Genomic DNA, 20823 nt, shown 5'->3' on the forward strand with positions numbered 1-20823 from the left:
CATATATAAAGAATAAGGTAAAAATACCACATGGCCATCTCAACTGATACAGAAAAAGCAATTGGCAAATTCCAACACATTTTCTGGATAAAAACATTCAACAAATTATAGAGAGAATTTTCCAAATTTGATAAAAGGAATCTAGGAAAAGCCAACAACTAATACCATACTTAATAGCAAAATGCATTCCTCCCAAGATCAGGAAAATAATCTCATTTACAATAGCATTCAAAAGAAAAAATACACAGGAATAAATGTAACTAAAGGAAATATAAAACATGTGTCAAGAACATACAACTAAAAACTTCAAAACAATGCTTAAAGGAGACCTAATTAAAGGGAAAGGCATCCTGTATTCATTGAGACTTCATACTGTTAAGATGGCAACACTCCACAAATTGAATGCAAATGAAAACCACAAGATACCACTTCACATCCACTTGTGGTTTATTTTTTAAAAGGGTGGGGGAGGGGGAACCAAGTGTTGGTGAGGATGTGGAGAAGTTGGAACATTCATACATTGCTGGTGAAAACCTAAAATTGTACAACCACTAAGGAAAACAGTTGAGTTGTTTCTCAAAAAGCTAAACATAGAATTATCAATTCCATTCCTACCAAAAATCGAACAAACTATGTTCACAAAACAGTAGTCACCGTTCATAGCAGCATTATTCAAAATAGTGAAAAAGTGACAACAGTACACATATACATGAACTCATAAATGGATAAGTAAAATATGGAATATCCACTGAAAGAATATTATTCAGCACAGAAAGGAATGAAGTGCTGATTTTACACTACAACATGGATGAACCTGAAAACCTTATGCTAAGTGAAAGAAGTCAGACTCAAAAGCCGACATAATGTATGCTTCCATTTACAGGAAACAATACAGAATAGGCAAATCCATAGAGACAGAAAGCAAATTAGTGGTTCCCAGGGCTCATGAGAGAAACAAATGGGAAATGACTGCTTAATTGGTATGGGATTGTCTTTTGGGGTGATCAAAGTGTTCTGGAATTAGATACTGGTGACAGATACACAACACTGTGAACGTACCAGAAGCCACTGGATTCTATACTTTTAAAGGATTAAAATGGGAGGATTTTATGTTATGTGAATTTTACCTCAATTAAAAAGTAATGAAAAACAACAATGAACTTAAACCTACCCAGCAACTTATAAATTGAAATAATCACAAAAGTCCTTTCAGTATTCTTATGTCTGTATGCTCAAAAACTAGATCTAAAAACAGTTATCATTAGGAGAGCCTGGGTGGCTCAGTTGGTTAAGTGTCTGACTTTGGCCCAGGTCATGACCTCACAGTTCTGAGCTTGAACCCCATGTCAGGCTTTGTGCCGACAGCTCAGAGCCTGGAGCCCGTTTCAGATTCTGTGTGTCTCTCCCTCTCTCTGCCCCTCCCTGGCTCATGCTCTCTCTCCTTCAAAACTAAATAAACAATAAACAAACAAACAAATAAAAATAAAAACAGGTATCACGAGGTGCCTGGCTGGCTGAGTCAGTCGGTGAAGTATGTGACTCTTGATCTCGGAATTGTGAGTTTGAGCCCCATGCTGGGTATAAAGATTATTTAAACAAACCAACCAGCCAACAAACAAATAAATTTTAAAAACTGGCATCAAATACTTCACAGCTGTGATGTTATTAACAGTTCTGAAACAGCCTTTAAATTCTATCTACCATAATAGAAAATGATAGGAGAAAAAAATCAAATGTTAATCTTAAGGACAAATTGATACTGATCATTGTTCTTGCTTTTAAGCACAAACAAACCCAATTATTTTAGCAAGCTGAGAGGAAAATACAGCATCTACTACCCTTGCCCGTGGGGACAGCTGTGACTCACCAAGCTTCTCTGGCTCATCAGGTCCCGTGCCTGCAATGCAACTGCTCTCCAGGCCATACGTGGGGTCCACTTTCCCAGAGGCTCGAGCTGCTTCTTGTACTTTCTTGACGTGAGCTTCAACCAATTCCAGTGGTACCTCCTCTCGGACCCGAGAAAACTCCTCTGTTCAAGAATCAAAATGCAAGCATGACCTAGTGTGCAAATATTTGCTTTAACATAGACCACTATGGACTCTGACACATTAGTGTCTTACAAGCACTGACCCTTTCTGGGTGCTCAGGCTTATCTATTCCAGCAAAACAAGAATGCCTAATGAGGTAGTCACGTACGCTGATGAAATTCTAAGATTGTACATTTTAACTTATGTGTCGCAGTATCCTCCTGTGTAAGTAACAAAGATCTCTAAATTTCCGTCTGTAACAATCAAAATTTCTGCCCAAACTTAACCTAACTCTGCAAGCTAGATTGATAGTAAAGAAAATAGCAAGGATTAAACAACTAGAAAGCTGAAAAAGAGTTTATAGTGTGACAAAGTTCTAATTGTAATAAAATCCAACAACGTTAAATGGTTCCTTTTGCTGGTTATGTCAAAGTCCAAATGAATCATAAAATATACGACAAAAAACTGTTTTGCCCCTCCAATTCTTAATAAATGCTCTTAATTTTAAAACTATGAATTTTAAGTGCTTTAGTTAAAAATGTTGTAATACTCTTTAATACGGTAGCTTAAAGAGGTAATGTCTGACTTTCTGCTAACTGAAATAAACATAGCAGCTGATAACCTGCCATTCAGAGACAACACATATATAAAGGCAAGTACTAGGCTATTATCTGAAACTACTGTGCTGATAACACGGTTCAGGAAAGTCCATACCCAAAGCTGCTTTTGCTGCAGCAGATGCCACACGAGGGTCCACCACGGATGCCAAAAAAGCAACAGTGCTCATGACTGGGTTTCCTGACTGACTGAAAGGGACAGGCTGGTAAGCTAGGGGCCCCAGGGAGGCATCCGAATTCTCAAGGTACGGGTCCTCAATAGGAAGCCTCAGAAAGTGGAGGATGCATTCATCCTGAGTACGACTTCCGACATGCTCTGACACTTTGTTCCAATCATCCTTGTACATCTCCAGGGCCTACAACAGAAAAATCCAGGTGCTTTAGTATCAGGTAACAAGGAACTAATACGTAACAATATCAAAAGCCTATGACTGTTCTTAAAAACAGTTCGGGGTTTAAAAAAATAATAATGAAAATGATTATACTTGATGTAAGAAAATAGGTAGATTTGATTGCTTTTCTAATTACATTAAATCTCAGGCAAGAAAAATAAAAAACACATATATAAAAGGAAGAAAAAGTGTCTTTCACGAATACACACATGACTGTTTACATAGAAAATCCTAGTAAGTCCACAGAAAAATACTAAAACTATAAAGTTTAGCAAGGTCAGAGGATAGACAGGTAACAAAAACTCAATTATATTTCTCTATGTATAAGCAATGAAAAGTTTTCAACAGGAAAAAAGTCTTTAAGATAGCACAAAACCGAAATAACTAGGAACAAATGTAATAAAGAATATGTAAGAACAACATGCTTGAAAAAAATAAAACACGCTGAGAGAAATTAAAGACCTAAATAAATCAAGAGATATACTGTATTCATCCATTAGAAGACCCAATATTATTAAGATGTCAACTCTCTCCAAACAGAATAGCAGGTTCAACACAATCCCATTCAAACTCCAAGTCTTTATTGTTAGAAATTAAGAAACTGAGGCTAAAATTTATGAAGTATATAAATTTCCAATTTAAAAATTTATTCTTCAGAGAAAAATGCTGAAAAACCCTCAAAAAGAGTAAAAGCAGTCTCTAAGGGGGAGAGGGACAGAAGGTTGTAAAGAGAATCAGAAATACGTGGTACGAAGAAAGTCGAGGAATTAACTGGGTAAGAACCTATTCAGTAGCTAACCAAAGCTGCTGTTCTCACAGGATTCACAACCAGGGGCAATTCTGCCTCCTTGGGGACATTTGGCAATGTATGCAGACATTTTGGGTTGACACAACTGAGGAGGTGCTACTGGCATCTAGTGGGTAGAAACCATGGATGATGTTAAATATTCTCTTTAATGCACGTAAGAAGAGCCACCACAACAAAAAACTATCTGGCCCAAATGTTCATTGTGGGAGGCTGAAAAATCCTGTTCTAGAGCTTGATTTGCTGAGCTACACTGTGAGCTGAGCTTGTGATGACGATGGTTCTCTCCATGTTTACGTAAGTGAATTCCTAACCCAGGGCTCCAACTGCCGACCCAGGCTTGCCTTCTTTGCTGCAGTGGACTCCTCAAAACCCACAGCAGAGAATGATCTTATTTCTTAAATCCCTTGAAAAAACAAGGCTAATTCTGGGTTTCCTCTGGATAGCCAGTGGCCTCAGGTAGTTCTAGAAGGAATTAGAAAAAAGACCTAGAATGTAACAAAAAATAAAAATCAATTTCTCTCACTAAGGTCGTTGGGGCCAGAAATGTGTAACTTTAGGGACCACCTTATGTATCTGATTATGGGGAGATTTTCTTAGGATACTCTATCACAGACTTTTCAAAGAAATTTACTTAAAAAAAATTTCTTCCTTTATTTTTTTCCTCATGAAGAAAGTTCAGGCAGTTTTTTCCAGAATAAAACTAAGGAACCCTTTGACATGCAAAAATCAACAAAGAGCATTCCGAAAAGCGTAAGGCTGAGAAACGAGTGAAGTTCCGAGCTTGGGCACTAATGGCAGCATTACATAACAGGGAATCAAAGACATGTTTTCAAACAGAACGTGGTGACAGACTAGCTGGGAAGGAGGAGGAAGGCTGATATATTAGCAGACATTTTACAGGAGTATAAAACACCTTCATTCTTCCTGCTATGAGCTGGCTCCTTACCTGCATTCTCAGAATCACCCATCTCTCTCTATCCTTAAATTCATCTTTCTTCCCATTGCCAGAGTGAACTATGTTTCACACATGACACTGTCTCTCTCCTGCCTAAAATTATTTCCTTGCTCGTTATTATCTTACTGAATGAAGTCCACATAGGATCGGGACTCTGCCTACTTCTTCCACTCTACTCACTACTCTTTCATGTTCTAGGAATATCCAGAAATAGTCTTCCTAGTCATTGTGCCTGTGGACACTTTGCTCTGTACCCAAAATATCATATACTGGAGCCAACAATACAGCTGTCCCATTCCCAGGAAGCCATGCACTGAGTCTCATCCACCCACCCTGACACACAGCCATCCCTATGTACTTGTCTTGTGCTCTGGGTACGGCTCCAATCGTGAAGCTGAGGACACTGCACTCATTTTTTTGTTTTAACCTGTTTCCGTTGAATCCCTTACCTGCAAAGACTATGGCCTAGCCATCTCAGTCTACAGAGTCTGCTGCGGTGTCTTAAACACAGTAACAAATAAAATCTGCTGAACGTGACCACAGGGAACTGGACTAGACCAGGAAAGGAATTTGTGTTTCCCATGGCTCCAAATGTAAAAAAACAAAACAAAAAAACCCCACACAAAACCTGTAAAAAAGGGCTCTTCCTCAAGACAATATTTTTTTAATTGGAAGACATACTCATCTAAAATGTAATTCAAAATTACACAGAAAAAACAACTCCTTGGGTAGCATATCAAGGAAAGGTGTATCAGGGACATGCACACTATGAGCAAATCTTTGATGCTGTTTACGGAGTATCTTCCAATGCTACTGCTTCTGTAATCTAACCAGTATAAAAAATGTGGGGAACTCTTTCAGTGATAAACGTTAATAACCTTAATGGATTTTATCTGCAGGTACAAGATTTCATGTCCACTAATCATCTAAGGGAAAATAAACACAAGGCATGAGAAAACAAAGCAGGCAGGAGAAAGACTGAAGTTAACAAGGGAGGAACCAATAAGCTCCCAGACTCAGGTCTTGTCAATTTCAAGCCCAGGGACAATTATAATGACCAGGAAGACAACTGTTACAAGCTGAGGACTTAATATTGTAAAAGCCTCTTTAAAAAACCCCCTTAATCACTATGAAATAGAATGCTGACGTTTCTTCTTCCATTCTGGCACCCTGAATCTGTCAATGCAATGTCAAACTGCTCAGAAGACTGAGTTATCAGCCTTTTGCGACTTAAACTGGTGACACATTTTCAGGTGAAACCCCTGGAATTCCTCACACATCTTACAAATGAAATCTACTCAAATAAGTCTCCATCATCTTGATCTTACGCAATGTATTTTTTCAAAAAGCTAACAGAAAGCCTTATGTAGCCTTCATGTCTACCAATTCATTCAAGGTCTTTTCAAATTCCATTTATTCATCCAATGTGTAGATTCTATTTTGGTTATTTGCAAAGCTGAAACTATGCCTCCAATATATGTAATAAGACATTGTACTAAACAAAATCACAGATAATAATCTGCAGCATTCCACAGAAGAACTGTGTGTGTTTTGATGAGAGACCATATCAAATAAGGTGTTTTTAAAATAAAAGCAGGTGGTCTCAGAAATAATCTAAAATAGTTGGGGTGCTGCCTGTGTGATATACTTGTCTAATAAAATGATATGATTGGGGGGGAAACAATAAACCTTAATGCATCTTCCAGATTTATCTATTTATTAGGAAAAAATTGACTGGTTTTGGTCGTTTGGTTATAAATCCTTTAAAAAATTTTCATCTGGCTTCATATTCTTAAGCTATTAATTATCAATAAATAAACTACAGAAATAGAAGATGTTAGTGGTAAGCAATGCTGCTGGGGCGCCTCTGTGTAAGCAGAGACAACACCTGTTGATTCAACTGCATGTTTAAAAGAAAAACCAACCACTCTACAGGTTCCACCGGCAGGAGGAAAAAAAAATGCACTATTGTGTAAGGATACTGTGGTTTTCTTGAATATGTTCAGGAGAAACAGCAGCTCAGCCATTCTGTTCTCACTCTATTTACTATTCACTATTCTTAAATGTAGAAGAGGAGAAAATTCTGAGTGTCAGTGTATAGAAAGAAAAAGAACTGATAAGAACGATACTCCAATTGGTGCTGTACAACTAATTACTCCCTAAAGCCCAAAGCAACAAGAAAGTATATTCCCCGCAAGTACTAAAAACTTTAAACACATTAAGTAAACGTCCAGGGCAAATATGACTAGACAAAACAGTCCTGAAATAAGTAAAAAGTGGTTCAGAAAAGAAGCTCTCTGCATATTACCGATAACAAATGAGTAGATGAGAGTACATCAAAATAGTGGTAAAAACTTGGGGCGCCTGGGTGGCTCAGTCTGTTAAGCATCCAACTCTCGGTTTCGGTTCAGGTCATGGTCTTGCAGTTCGTGAGTTTCAGCCCTGCATTGTGCTCTGTGCTGATAGTTTGGAGCCTGCTTGGGATTCTCTCTCTTCCCCCTCACCGTTCGTTCTCTTTCTCTTTCTCTCTCTCAAAAATGAATAATTTTGTTTTAAAGTTGGTAAAAACTCAAAAAGAAGAAATCTTTTTGAATTTTAATCCAGAGATATTGAGAAGACAGAATAAGGAAAAGGAGAAGAGGGATGTAAAAAAGAAAAAGAAATAATACACCACTAAAACTTCTTAAACCAAATACAACTGTTGGAAAAACTCAAAAAACAAAATTAAAAGCAATACAGAAACATGAACCATCACAAGTCCCGCTTTGGGCAAAACACAAGCCCTGGGTGAGTCCTGCTTCTCTCTGTCTCTGTCTCCCTCCCTCTCTCTCTCTCTCTCTCTCTGCCCCTTGTGGGATATTCTCATTCCCTCTCTCTCTCTCTGCCCCTTGCGTACTTGCTCCTTCTCTCTCTCAAAAAGAAAGGAAGGAAGGAAGGAAGATGAGCTATCAGCAGGTCCAGTGTATCTCAGTGTGGCTCGGAGACCCATGGGGCACCATATTTTTCAGGGGGACCAAGAGATCAAAACTGTTTTCACAATAGCAACAGGACACTGCTGCTTTTTCACTATGATGACACATGCACGGTGGATGCTAAAGCAGTGGTGAGTGAACCACCTACCCTCAGCATGAATCAAGGCAGTGGCACCAGTCTTTTTTTTTTTTTTTTAATGTTTAGTTTTGAGAGAGAAAGAGAGAGCTCGTGCGCGCAGGGGAGGGACAGAGAGAGGGAGAAACAGACACAGAATCCGAAGCAGGCTCCAGGCCCTGAGCTGTCAGCACAGAGTCCGGTGTGGGACTCGAACTCACAAACTGCGAGACTATGACCTGAACCGATGTTGCATGCTCAACTGACTGAGCCACCCAGGTGCCCCAAGAATATCTTAATAATCACCTTCTTCTTCACTGCCACACTCACAAAAATAATCCAACTTTACTGTAAAATTATTAATCTTACAAATTTAAACATCAAAGTTCACTTGTTTTTGATATTTGGTACTATGAAATGTGAGGTACACAAGAAGACTAAAAATCAACTATCCAAGCATGATGGCTATCTGAAGGAAAAGCACTGTGTGATCATTTGAGTTTCAAGCTCAACTAGCCATTTTCATTGAAGATCATTTTTTTAAAAATTTTTTTAATGTTTATTTTTGACAGAGAGAGAAAGAGAGACAGAGCATGAGTCGGGGAAGGGCAGAGAGAGAGGGAGACCCAGAATCTGAAACAGGCTCCAGGCTCTGAGCCGTCAACACAGAGCCCGACGCGGGGCGTGAACTCACAAACAGCGAGATCATGACCTGAGCCGAAGTCAGACACTCAACCGACTGAGCCACCCAGGCACCCCGAACATCATTTTTACTAGCATGTAAATGCTAGCACACCATGGCTAACACACCATGGTCTGTAGGCACAGATATCTGGCAGACATTTTCTGATCAGCACGGGAGTTCTGATCTGCTCCATTTCTGACCTGTGCCAGTTCACCCTGCCTTAGGCATCATGGTGGTCCCTCGCTCTGGGAAGTCATCATACTGATGCCAAACTTAGTGCAGACACCCAGCTAGCATAGCACACTCCAGTCCTGAACCTAAGACTTAAGCAACCCTCCTGCCTCAGCCTTCTGGGCACCTGGGACTAACAGGCACTCACCACCACAACAGCCTGGCAAATGTTTTCTTAAAAGCAAACAGGATTGTCAAAAGTGTCACTTTGAAGAAAACAACTGAGTGCTTTTTGCCAATGATTAAGTGAAAATTAGAATTCTGAAAAATACGTACCTGCCATGAAAGCCTCTCCTACAGGAGTATTTATAATTATCTGAAAAGGTCATTAAGATATTCTTTGTGTTTCCAAATACACGTCCAGATGATACTAAATAGTCCTAATGTATTTTAACTAAAACAACATATATGATGAAAAAAACAAATATGAAAATCCAGCTGTATTCTATTAAGTCAAACATTATAGATATGGCTAATGGGTGACACCACACTTTTTACTAACACACTTTTGTTTTTCAAAATCTATTTCTGATAAAAATTTTTCATAAAAACTTGCAATGGGTTTATTGTTATTTTTAAGTAAGTTAGTTTCCTCAGTTTTAATTTACAATACAGAAAATACTGATTAACTCACAAAAATTCTTTGAAACCTCAATGTAATTTTTAAGAGTAGAAGTATATCCTGAGACCAAAATGTTTGAGAACTGCTGACCTAGTCTAGTCTTCTATTTGATGCTTCATTTCTGAATTACAAATGTTACACATGATATACAAGTTTGGATCAGATGAATACTCCACTGAAAATGAGCTCTCTTCCTCTGCAAGTTCTTTGCTCTAAATGTTATAAACAGAGCAAGCACTAGAAGTTACCAGCAGCAATCATACCTCCCTCCAGGTTGACCCCATTAATGAAACTAGAAAACTCGTTCTTTTCCCAGCACCACCTGCAATACTTGGTGACCACTGAGACCCATTTTGATTACTGAGATAGAAGGGAAGACTGACGAGGGGCTTCTGGTTAAGCTTTTCTTTCCAAGAAGAGCCCCAGAAGAGGCCCCAGAAGTGCCATTTCCAATTTTCTTACTGTTTTGAACAGGGATATGAAACCAGTGAATAAATCAGCCTTGCTGGGAGCAGAAGAGAACACACAGAGACAGAATGCAGACAGCTAAAGAAGGAAAACAAAAGAAGAAAGAAGCTAGGAACCTGAGGATGTACTTGAGTAGTAAAATGTATGTTGGAATTGCCAATCTAAAGATAGCCAGTTGAACAAAAAAAAAAACCAATGTCCTTTTTGGTTTAATCTTTGCTAGTTACATCCTGTTCTTTGTAGGCAAAAGCATTCCTAAGAGATCTAACAGTACACTTCCTCATTTGGTCCTAATTTGGCTCTCACATGTACATTCTACCCACAAATACTATGTAGTACCATGCAGTCTTCATTTTACCCAATCACTGTTCTGTAACTAAAGATAAATGGTCCTCTTCAAAAATGGTTGATAAATATGGAACCTAACATTCTCTTACTCTCCAGAGTAGAAATAATTGCTAAGAGTTACTTGTGTAAGTATTTTCAAGAATCTCCAAAGACATGAAGAATTCCAAAAAGTATTCAACAAGCTGACTGACATATCTTGAATTACCACTAGTTTACGACAGTGTTCTACTTTCAAGAACAAACAGTATTTTCAGTGGCAGGCATCTTCATCTACTTCTCTGGAATGCCTTCTGGGAAATATGGAGGTTGTACAAATGCACACCAGCACCAGAGAACTCATCTACAATGACCGAGGTGGGCTAAGTTACAAAAACAACAACTGGAATCTGAAGAAACATTCCACTTCAAAGCAATATCTGCTACTCAAGGTCAGCAAATTATTGTTACATGGGAATGAGGTGCCAGAAGTGCCAAATCTTCCAATTTTGGAGGAAAAGTTACAGATCTAGACTACTTTTGCAAAGCCGTAATAATTGTTTAATATTGGCAAAGATTTAAAATGAAACAACCCAACCTGGGCCAAAATAACACATATCCAGGTCTGATCTTCCCTACTGATAGCCAGCACATCACTTCTAGGTATGATATTTAAATAATGATGGACAAAGAAAATTCTCTTAAAACTCAATACATGGTTCAAAAAACTTCAGGATTAATTCCAAAGGTGTACTTCAAATGCGAGTCACAGAAGCTAAGCACCCACCTCCTGTGTGGATAAAGGGGCTCCACTATTAATGTGCTTACCTCCAGGAGCAGAAGGGTCTCCTGTTCAGTCCATTCTCTTCCAGCACTAGCACCTTTACTCTAAAGAAACAAAACCAAAAATTAGACACTCACTCCTAAAGGCTGAGCATGGAGCTCAGCAGGAGTTCCTTCTAAGTTCAGGGGGCTGTTTTATGCACACAACCAAGTAAGTCCCTAAGCAGTAGGTGGGGCACCTGACTGGCTCAGTCGGTACAGCATGCAACTCTTGATCTTGGGGTTAAGTTGGAGCCCCACACTGGGTGTAGAGATTACTTAAAAATAAAATCTTTGGAAAAAAAAAAAGTCCCTGAGCAACAGAAATAAAACACTTGAGGATCCTAAACTTCCAACAGAAAGGCAGACCTATTTCAAAGATTTCTTGTTTTCTATTAAGGACTCATAGACCATTTAGATATGTTGTTTCTATTATTTTGAAATTTGAAAATACTTTTCAAGCTACAAAGACACAATATTTTAATGCATACCATGAACTGGTTGGATATCATAAACGTAACACAAATTGGTATAACTTGAACACAGTACTTTTTCTAAGATTCAAAGACAAATTGTACTACATATAAATTACTCTGGAAGATTCTTTTTTTTTTTTTAATATTTTCATGCTTATTCATTTATTAAAAAATTTTTTGTTAAATGTTTTTATTTATTTTTGAGACAAAGAGACAGAGCATGAACAGGGAAGGGGCAGAGAGAGAGGGAGACACAGAATTCAAAGCAGGCTCCAGGCTCTGAGCTGTCAGTACAGAGCCTGAGGCAGGGCTCCAACTCAGGGTCTGTGAGATCATGACCTGAGCTGAAGTCGGACGCTTAACCGACTGAGCCACCCAGGCGCCCCTGTTTATTTTTCAGAGAGAGAGAGAGACTGAGTAGGAGAAGGGCAGAGAGAGAGAATCCAAAGCAGGCTCCAGGCTCTGAGCTGTCAGCACAGAGCCTAACATGGGGCTTGAACTCCATCCAGGAGAGAATGATCTAAGCTCGACCAACTGAGCCACTCAGGCACCCCTTGAAAGATTCTTGATTCCAATTGCAACAACTTCATATTTTCAACATCTCTTGAATAAAATAATCACCAAGTAATTCCCTAAACTGCAAATCACTCTTTCCGTAAGAATCCCTTTAACTGGGGGTTGAGCCCTGGACTGTTGATTTTGGCTCAGGTCACAATCTCAAGGTTGTGGGATCAGGCTATGTGGGCTCCATGCTAAGGGTGGAGAGTGCTTGGGACTCTTTCTCCCCCTCTCTCTCTGCCCCTCCCCCTCTTCTCCCTCCAAAACAAACAAACATTTTTAAAAAAAGAATCCCTTTAACTGACAACTCACATGAGCATGGGGGGTATAAGAAAACCAACTTTGTGTTACCTAAAAACTAAGATTTATCAATTGATTCATACTTCTTGATTTGTACACCGTGCTCCCTTCAGAGACTGTCAGAAGACTGGATGTGTGGTATACCTGACATTATTCTTTACCTGCAAATGTTATTAACTCAGAATATACATTCTAACATATCCCTTCTCTGTAAACTCTATTTGGGTAGATTATAGTTTTAAAAATGAAAAGAAAATTTCTATAGTCTGTGATTTCCTTGTTTGTGACAATAAAGCCTCTCAATTTGTTGACTCAACCTTTCTGCATACTGTGTTACATATTGTGGGTAAAAGTTAAATTATGATTTGCTAGGTTTCCATGGTATTCAATACATATTCTGAAATTTTTGCAAAAAACTGTACTAAAAATAACTACTTTAACTAGAGAATAAAGAGGAATTGAAACATTGTGGAAATAAGCATGGTAGAATTAAGTCTTAAAGCAGGACTTTGTGAGATGGACAAAAAGGCATGTAGCTAGGACTCATAATACATTGCTCAGATTCCTTAAGGATTACTTTCTTTTTAATGACTTCTATTAAGTTTACTTATTTATTTTGAGAAAGAGAGGGAGAGAGCATGCAAGCGGAGGAAGGGCAAGAGAGGGACAGAGAGAATCCCAAGCAGACACTGCACTGTCAGCAGAGCCGAACGTGGGGCTCGAATTCACAAACCATGAGATCATGACCTAAGCCAAAATCAAGAGTCGGACCCTTAACTGACTGAGCCACCCAGGTGCCCCATAACCCTTAATGGTTACTTTAAGACAACGAGTTTCATCTTTTAATGAACTAATCTCAGAAATGACTGTCAATCAGACAGAGGAACAAAATTCCAAGAGGAACAACATTCATTAACATTTCATCTAAATTCTAAGGAAGGAAAACCTGAATAACAGGAAAGATCTGTACAACCTAAACATGACGACATTTATTAGGTAGGTGTGTGGCAGTGAGCATTTCTCCACGTCTCAGCCACAAAGGTACAGTTTCTCCTCTTGATAAAAACTAGTTCTGAGAAAGGTGCATAATCTCATCTCATAATCCTTGAGATGTTTGTGGGGGTTGTGCATGGTTTTAGAAATGCTTTCTTTGGTGTTTACTACGGCAGAATGTATGTTCAATAAAAAACCCAAACCTTAGGTATACAGTTAGATACAATTTCACATATACACCCATATAATCACCTAAATCAACATCTAAGGGTTCTCTCCTTTAAACCTCAAGTTGATACCAGCAGGAGTACACACTATTCTGACTTCTATAATCATAGGCTAGTTTTTCTTGGATCTGAACTTCGTAAAACCATTCAGTATGTAGTCTGTGGGTCTGGCTTCTTGTTTAATAGTAGGTCGATGATATTCAACCACACTCTTTTTATGAAGTCATTTCTTTTCGTTTCTGTGTGAATATTATATTGTTTGAATAAACTACAATTTATCCATTTACATGACTGATTGTTTATGGTTTTTGGCTATCTTGGATAAAGCTGTTAAGGACAATCATGCATATTCTTTTATACATTCATTCTTTTTTAAACTTATTTATATTGTTTATATAGCCAGAAGCTCAGTGACTTTGTGTGTGTGTGTGTGTGTGTGTGTGTGTGTGTATTTATATTTAACTATAAAAGAATATAATAGTTCTCTCCACTTTTATTTTCTGGAAGAGTTTATACAGGTTGGTATTATTTCTTCCTCAAATGTTTGGTACAAATGCATCAGTAGAATCATCTGGGCCTAGAGTTTTCTTTTCAGAAAGATGTTGAAATATATATAGATATAATATATACAAGGTTATTCAAGTCTATTAGTTCCATATGGCTACTATAATCAAATTCTCACAAACTTGATGAAATATTCAAAATAACAAAAATTCATTTGCTCATAGGTCAGGGGGCTAGAAGTCCAAAATCAATACAACCAGGACAAGAACTGAGGTGTCAGCAGGACCGTAATCCCTATGGATGCTCCAGAAGAGAATTCATTCTCTGCCTCTTCCACCTTCTGGTGGCTGACTCAGAACTCCTTGGTTTGCAGCTGCCTTATCTGAACCTCTGTGCCTGAGGTCACACTGCCTTTTCCTCTTCTGTCTTCAAATCTCTCTAGATTTACCTCTTAGAAGAACACATGTCATGGCACTCAGGGCTGACCTGGATAACACAGCGTTATCTCATCTTCAAGATCTCTAACTTAATCACATCAGCAAAAGAACCTTTTTCCAAATGAGGTAATGTTTACAAGTTCCAGGCATCAGGATCTGATTTCTTTGGAGGACATTTTTCAAGCTATTACATTAGGTTACCTATTTCATCCTGAGTAAAGTTTTTTATTTTGTTGCTTTCAAGGGGTTTGTCCGTCTTATCAAAGTGTCAAATATATTATTATCAGGTTCTTGATTACATTTTTAATATCTTTTTAATGTACAGAGAATCAGTAATATATTCTTTCTTTCCTGATTTGTAATTTGTGTCTTCTCTTTTCTTCTTGATCACTCACTCTGGTCGGAGGCTTATCAAATTTACCGATCCTTTCCTTATTTCGTTAATAACCATCTCCTTATTTCGTTAATTTTCTGTATTGTTTTTTTGTTTCTGGTTTCTAGTTTCATTTTGTTGTGGTTAGCTAACCATATTTATTTCACGTGTATGAAATCATACAACCACATTTTATAGTATCATTCCTTTAAAATTTCTTGAGAGTCATTTTATGGCTCAGAATTGAATATACTTTGGTGAATGTTCCCCAAGAACTTTAGTCTTATCTTACTGACCTACCTACCTACTTATGCTATCAATTGCTAAGAGCAGACTACTGAAATCTCCAACTACAATTCTATCAGTTTTGCCTTATATATTTTGGAGTTTTTTAATGAACTATACACCTAATTAGGGCAATCATGTCCTTTTGATTAACTAACTCCTTTATCATTATGAAATGTCCATGTTTAATTCTGGTAAAATAATTTCTAATGTCTATTTTCACTAGTATTAACATAACTGGTATTCCTTGGATTAATGTCTAGAAGGCACGTCTTCTCTCATTCTTTTACTTTATAATTAGATTTCTTACAGACAATTTATGATTCTTAGTTTTTTATGCAGTTTGACGATCCCTGTTGCTTAACTGAAATACTACAACCATTTACAAATAAGGTTATTACTATCCCCATGGTCATATATAAACCTACCACCTCCCTATTTTCTACTCATCCTATCTACCCCTTCCTTTCTCATTCATTTCCTCTTATGGGGTAACTTTTTTTGAGAAGTAGTAACTTTTTTGTGGAGTATTATTCTGTTTTTATCTCCATTCCTGACTTATTAGCTATAGGTCTTTAAATACTCTGTGACTTAGAATCCTCATCTCTAACGTGTCATGGTGTATCCTCAAATACCATATAGCATAAGAACTTTAATATAGTGTACTTCCATTTCCCTCTGCTGTACCTTGAGCCATGTTTGGTCCTTAACACATATTGAAAACCTAGAGATCTACTGTTAGCATTTTTGGTTTAAGTAGTCTATTACCGTTTTTTAAAACTACAAATCAGGAGGAAACATCTTTTATTCTGACCCAGGTGTTGACCTCTTCTGGCATTCATTGTTCTTCCATGTAGATCCAATCCCCTTCAAAAGTATTTGGAAAGTGTTTGCCAAAGTATTATATACTTTAACCTGAAGCAGCATTTTTTATCACATTTCTAAATTATATCAGGAGTTTAACTCCATGTAATTGTCTTTCTGCCATTTTGGTCATTTCTACATGTTATAAACTCCTTAAAATGATCACTGCTTAAACAGTCTATATTTCTTCATATTTAATCGTACATTCATTCGTCTCCCTAGACGTATACCTTCCTAGTCTTGTGGGTCCATCAGGGATCAACATCCTTCACCCAAAAAAACTTCCCTCAGTTTTCCTGTACTGTGTGCTAGTGAAAACCTAACCTCATTCTCAATGTCTGCCCTTTCACTCCTGAAAGGTATTCCTACTGGATACAGAACTCCAGACCGACAGCTTTACCTTCAGCATTTAAAATGTTACTATACTGTTGGAGTGCCTGGGTGGCTTAGTCGGTTAAGCATCCGACTTCAGCTCAGGTCATGATCTCACGGTTCGTGGGTTTGAGTCCCACGTCAGGCTCTGTGCTGACAGCTCAGAGCCTGGAGCCTGCTTCAGATTCTGTGTCTCCCTCCTTCTCTGCCCCTCCCCTGCTTGCATTTTCTCTCTCGCGCTCGCGCTCTCAAAAAATAAACACCTGGCTTCTGTCATTTCTGCTGAAAAGTCAGACATCAGTTTTATGATTATTTCTTTGAATTTAATGTGTTCTTCTCCAATGCCACTCACTGCCCAATGTGGTGGCTACTTTTAAGGTGTTAGTTTTTTTGTTTTCTTTTGTTTGAGAGAGAGCATGCATGTGTGTGAATGGAGGAAAGGGGCAGAGAGAAAGGGAGAGAGAAAATCTCAAGGAGGCTCCACACTTATCATGGAGCCTGAAAGGGGAATGACCCCACAAGACCTGAGCCGAAATCAAGAGTCAGATGCTTAACCAACTGAGCCACCCAGGCGCCCTGTTTAAGATGTTAGTTTTTAAGGTAAGTTTAAGCATGATGTGCCTAAACATGTTTTCCTCTGTATCCAAATGTGGATCAGTTTAGACTCTCTACTGAGTTGGTATCTTTTTATTATTTATCAAAAATGATTAGCCATTACATCTTCAAATATCACTTCTGTTTCATTCTTTCTCTTTTTATAGGTCTCTAATGATAAACATGAATTCTTTTTACCATTTCTCACGTGTCCTTTAAAGTCTGTTCTCTTTGACCCCCTCTGCCACCTTGATCAAATTTATTTTTCTCTTGGTGCTTCAATTTTAAGGTAGCTACTAACCTGTCTGAGCTCACTATTCCTGTCTTCTGTTGTGTTTAGCCTGCTGTTAAAACCACCCAACGAGGTTGATTTCAGGCACATTTTTCAATTATACAATATTCCTTTGAGTCTATATATTCCAATTATGCTGAAATTCTCCACTTTTTCCTGTTTTAACATATTATTCATCATTACTTTAACATACCTACATTCTAACCATACAGAAAAAGTGGTAAGATAAGTGATTGTGGTTTTATAAAATGCCAATAGATTAATTAGAATGCTCACATTCTTATGCCCTAGAAAGTTACGTTTCTTATGAAAACTGATACTTCTTACAAAGAAGAATAAAAAGGACATGCTGCATTGCAGCCCAGGTGGGTCTAGAAACAAAGTCCTTACCTTTGCTAATGTTTTCTTGGAGTAAATGTCAGTACGAAGACCAAAGTTCTGCAAATCAATTGGTTTTTCCTTGTTCTTCTCAGGAAAATTTAACATCTGCTGAGCAGCAGGGACCTAGGAGTCAGAAAAATGATGAATGGCTTTATTAATCTCTACAAAGTTAAGGGGATAGAATTTTTTTTTTTTTTTTTTCCAACGTTTTATTTTTATTTTTGGGACAGAGAGAGACAGAGCATGAACGGGGGAGGGGCAGAGAGAGAGGGAGACACAGAATCGGAAACAGGCTCCAGGCTCCGAGCCGTCAGCACAGAGCCTGACACGGGGCTCGAACTCACGGACCGCGAGATCGTGACCTGGCTGAAGTCGGACGCTTAACCGACTGCGCCACCCAGGCGCCCCAAGGGGATAGAATTTTTAAAGCACTGTATAATATTGACACGCAGAGAGATTTCAGAATAAAATAAATAACCACACCTTTGCCCTACACTTCTAACAACATTTCAACATAGGCAACAGATGTTGCGTATAAGCAACATTTTTCTGCCTCATTTAAATCCCAGAGAAAATCGACAATAAATTTTCTTTAATATGCTACCCCATTTCACAGTGAAGAACAATTTACACCTTAGACTCATGTTATCCCAACTTCAGGCTATATAAAATCTGGTTGACATAGTAATCTTTTCTTTTTTTTTTTTTTTCAACGTTTTTTATTTATTTTTGGGACAGAGAGAGACAGAGCATGAACGGGGGAGGGGCAGAGAGAGAGGGAGACACAGAATCGGAAACAGGCTCCAGGCTCCGAGCCATCAGCCCAGAGCCTGACGCGGGGCTCGAACTCATGGACCGCGAGATCGTGACCTGGCTGAAGTCGGACGCTTAACCGACTGCGCCACCCAGGCGCCCCTTTATAGTAATCTTTTCAAGAACATGTGTTTGTTCACTTTCCAAATGTTAGGAAGGGGAAGAAGTTTCATACAGTGTATAATTAGTGTAATATTAAAAATGCCTAATATTAGGTTATTAGAGTAATAATTACAAAAACCAGACTTATAATAATATTTGTGTAATCATTAATTTACCTGAGGTGATCGAAGATGTAGAGGCACAAGCCCAGAAGGGGTATCAGCTAATACATTGAAATGAGGAGTAGGAGGAGGTCCCATTGCCATGGGTCGACTTTCTGGATCCACTTGATAATTGACAAGCCCCCACTGCTCTAAAAAGGCATGAACCCTGGAAGAGTAAAGCTCTGAAACTTAACATCTAGAAACTGTAACTCACTTCATTAACCATCATCACATTTCACTAAAAAAATCAAAACAATAAAACAAGTAAAATGTTCTCTATAGGCTATGAAGCACCACAAAGTTAACTGACAATTTTGGTTTGTTGTATGAGGGACAATTTCTACAAACTCAACATCATGTTGATAACATAACACCCAAAACCTAATACAAAGCCTGATTATTTCCATCACAGAAAGAAGAAAACAAATGTTCACTTAAGTCCAAGGTGAAAAAACTCACACACAGGCCAAATTCAAACCAGGAGATTCCCATTTGATTTGTTTCTTTAGACAGATGTAGTGTAGAGAGCTTATCCACTCTCCAGATCAACCCACTCTCCATCCCTGGTCATTTTACGATTTTACCATAAAATAAAAGATATCAAGTGTAAAATCTTAAAAAGAAGAGAAAATGCCAAGGTATTAAAAATACTCAACCCCTGAATAAAAAACATTTGATTAAGGTATTTTATCAACAAAGGAAATATCCAGTTGGATCAATCAAACATTAAACAGCAATGAATCAGTAACCACCTGCAGTGAAGTGTCTAAGAAAAAGTCAGGCATTTTACCTCATCACAGCACACACATCTCCAGTCAAGTTTCGCCGACAAGCAGTGCTGGTTAAATATTCTTGGGGGTTTAGGCGATATGTGTCAATCATAAAATTTCGATATGCCAAGTATCTAAAAAGCAGTGGCAAAATTCATAAGGTGAACACACACATCCTTTCAGAAATAATAACTCATAGAGCCAATAATCTTCTGATTCCCTATAACCAAATCCAACAAAAAGTTTATATTCCAACAAATACTATTGAGTGCTTACAGTCATTAATGTAATTAAGGATAATAGCTAATATGCAAAACAACTATTTACTAATATTAACGATAAGTAACAATAAAATGATGAAGTTAATGTAAAGTAACATAGGGGTGTCTGGCTGGCTCAGCTGGTGGAGCAGGCGGGTTTTGTGTTTGGAGACAGGAGTTTGAGACCTACGCTGGGCATAGAGTTTACTTAAAAATAGATAGGTTAAAATAATAATATGAGCTAATATAAATACAAGCTTGGTCACAGGGGTGAATGGATAAATAAACACCTGGTTATTTATGCTGTCTGCAGAACTACTGTGTATCCACAGTAATTCATTTAAATCTCACAATCTCTCCCTAAGGAAGGGTCCACTATCATCTCATTTATCGATGAAGAAACTAAAGCACAGAGTGATTAAAGTATGTGTCCTAGGGGCTCCTGGGTAACTCAGTCAATTAGGCATCTGACTGTTGAGTTTGGATCAGATTATGATCTCATGGTTTGTGAGTTCGAGCTCTGTGCTGGGCTCCATGCTGACAGTGGAGCCTGCTTGAGATTCTCTCTCTCCCTCCCTCTCTCTCTCTCTCTCTCTCTCTCTCTGCCTCACCCCACCCACCAAAATAGATAAAATAAAATTTTTTAAATATATACATTAAAAAAAAAAAGTGCCCTAGACCACAAGGCTGGTAAGTGTGGAGCCAGAATTTAGCAAACAGAGTGTGTGTGTGTGTGGGGGGGGGGGGGGGGGGGGGGGCGGCGGCTGCTCTAGAATCCATGCTCTTAACACGTGCTGCCTCTCATTTCTATATTCTTAGTAGAGCCACATGTTGATCTGGCTCTGACAATGGCTATATACCCAGCCAGGCGATGAGTAGAACCCATGAGGCCAAAATCAAAGCCAAAACAAGAACAGATAAAAAAGGAGAGAAAAACTGGGATTCGGAGTCACAGGAGACTTATTTTACAACAAACCCAAACACTTCTGTGACAAAATATTTATTCATTCATTCATTCAT

General features: G+C 38.3%; 1 protein-coding gene across 4 annotated transcripts in view; it reads right to left on the reverse strand.

Moving 5' to 3' along the window:
* SMARCC1 (SWI/SNF related BAF chromatin remodeling complex subunit C1) overlaps window positions 1–20823 on the reverse strand; it is a 173046-nt gene that overhangs the window by 72485 nt on the left and 79738 nt on the right. For all 4 annotated transcript variants that reach the window (XM_078443122.2, XM_078443121.2, XM_078443124.2 and 1 more), the window contains exons 16-21: window positions 19564–19677; window positions 18786–18939; window positions 17704–17817; window positions 11045–11104; window positions 2742–3000; window positions 1868–2029 (exon numbers count right to left, since the gene is read on the reverse strand). In XM_078443122.2, the coding sequence (XP_078299248.1) occupies window positions 1868–2029; window positions 2742–3000; window positions 11045–11104; window positions 17704–17817; window positions 18786–18939; window positions 19564–19677 (863 nt within the window). The remainder of the gene's footprint in view (window positions 1–1867; window positions 2030–2741; window positions 3001–11044; window positions 11105–17703; window positions 17818–18785; window positions 18940–19563; window positions 19678–20823) is intronic.

Source organism: Panthera onca, chromosome A2 (assembly GCF_046562875.1).
Source record: "Panthera onca isolate mPanOnc1 chromosome A2, mPanOnc1 haplotype 2, whole genome shotgun sequence".
NCBI lineage: Eukaryota > Metazoa > Chordata > Mammalia > Carnivora > Felidae > Panthera > Panthera onca.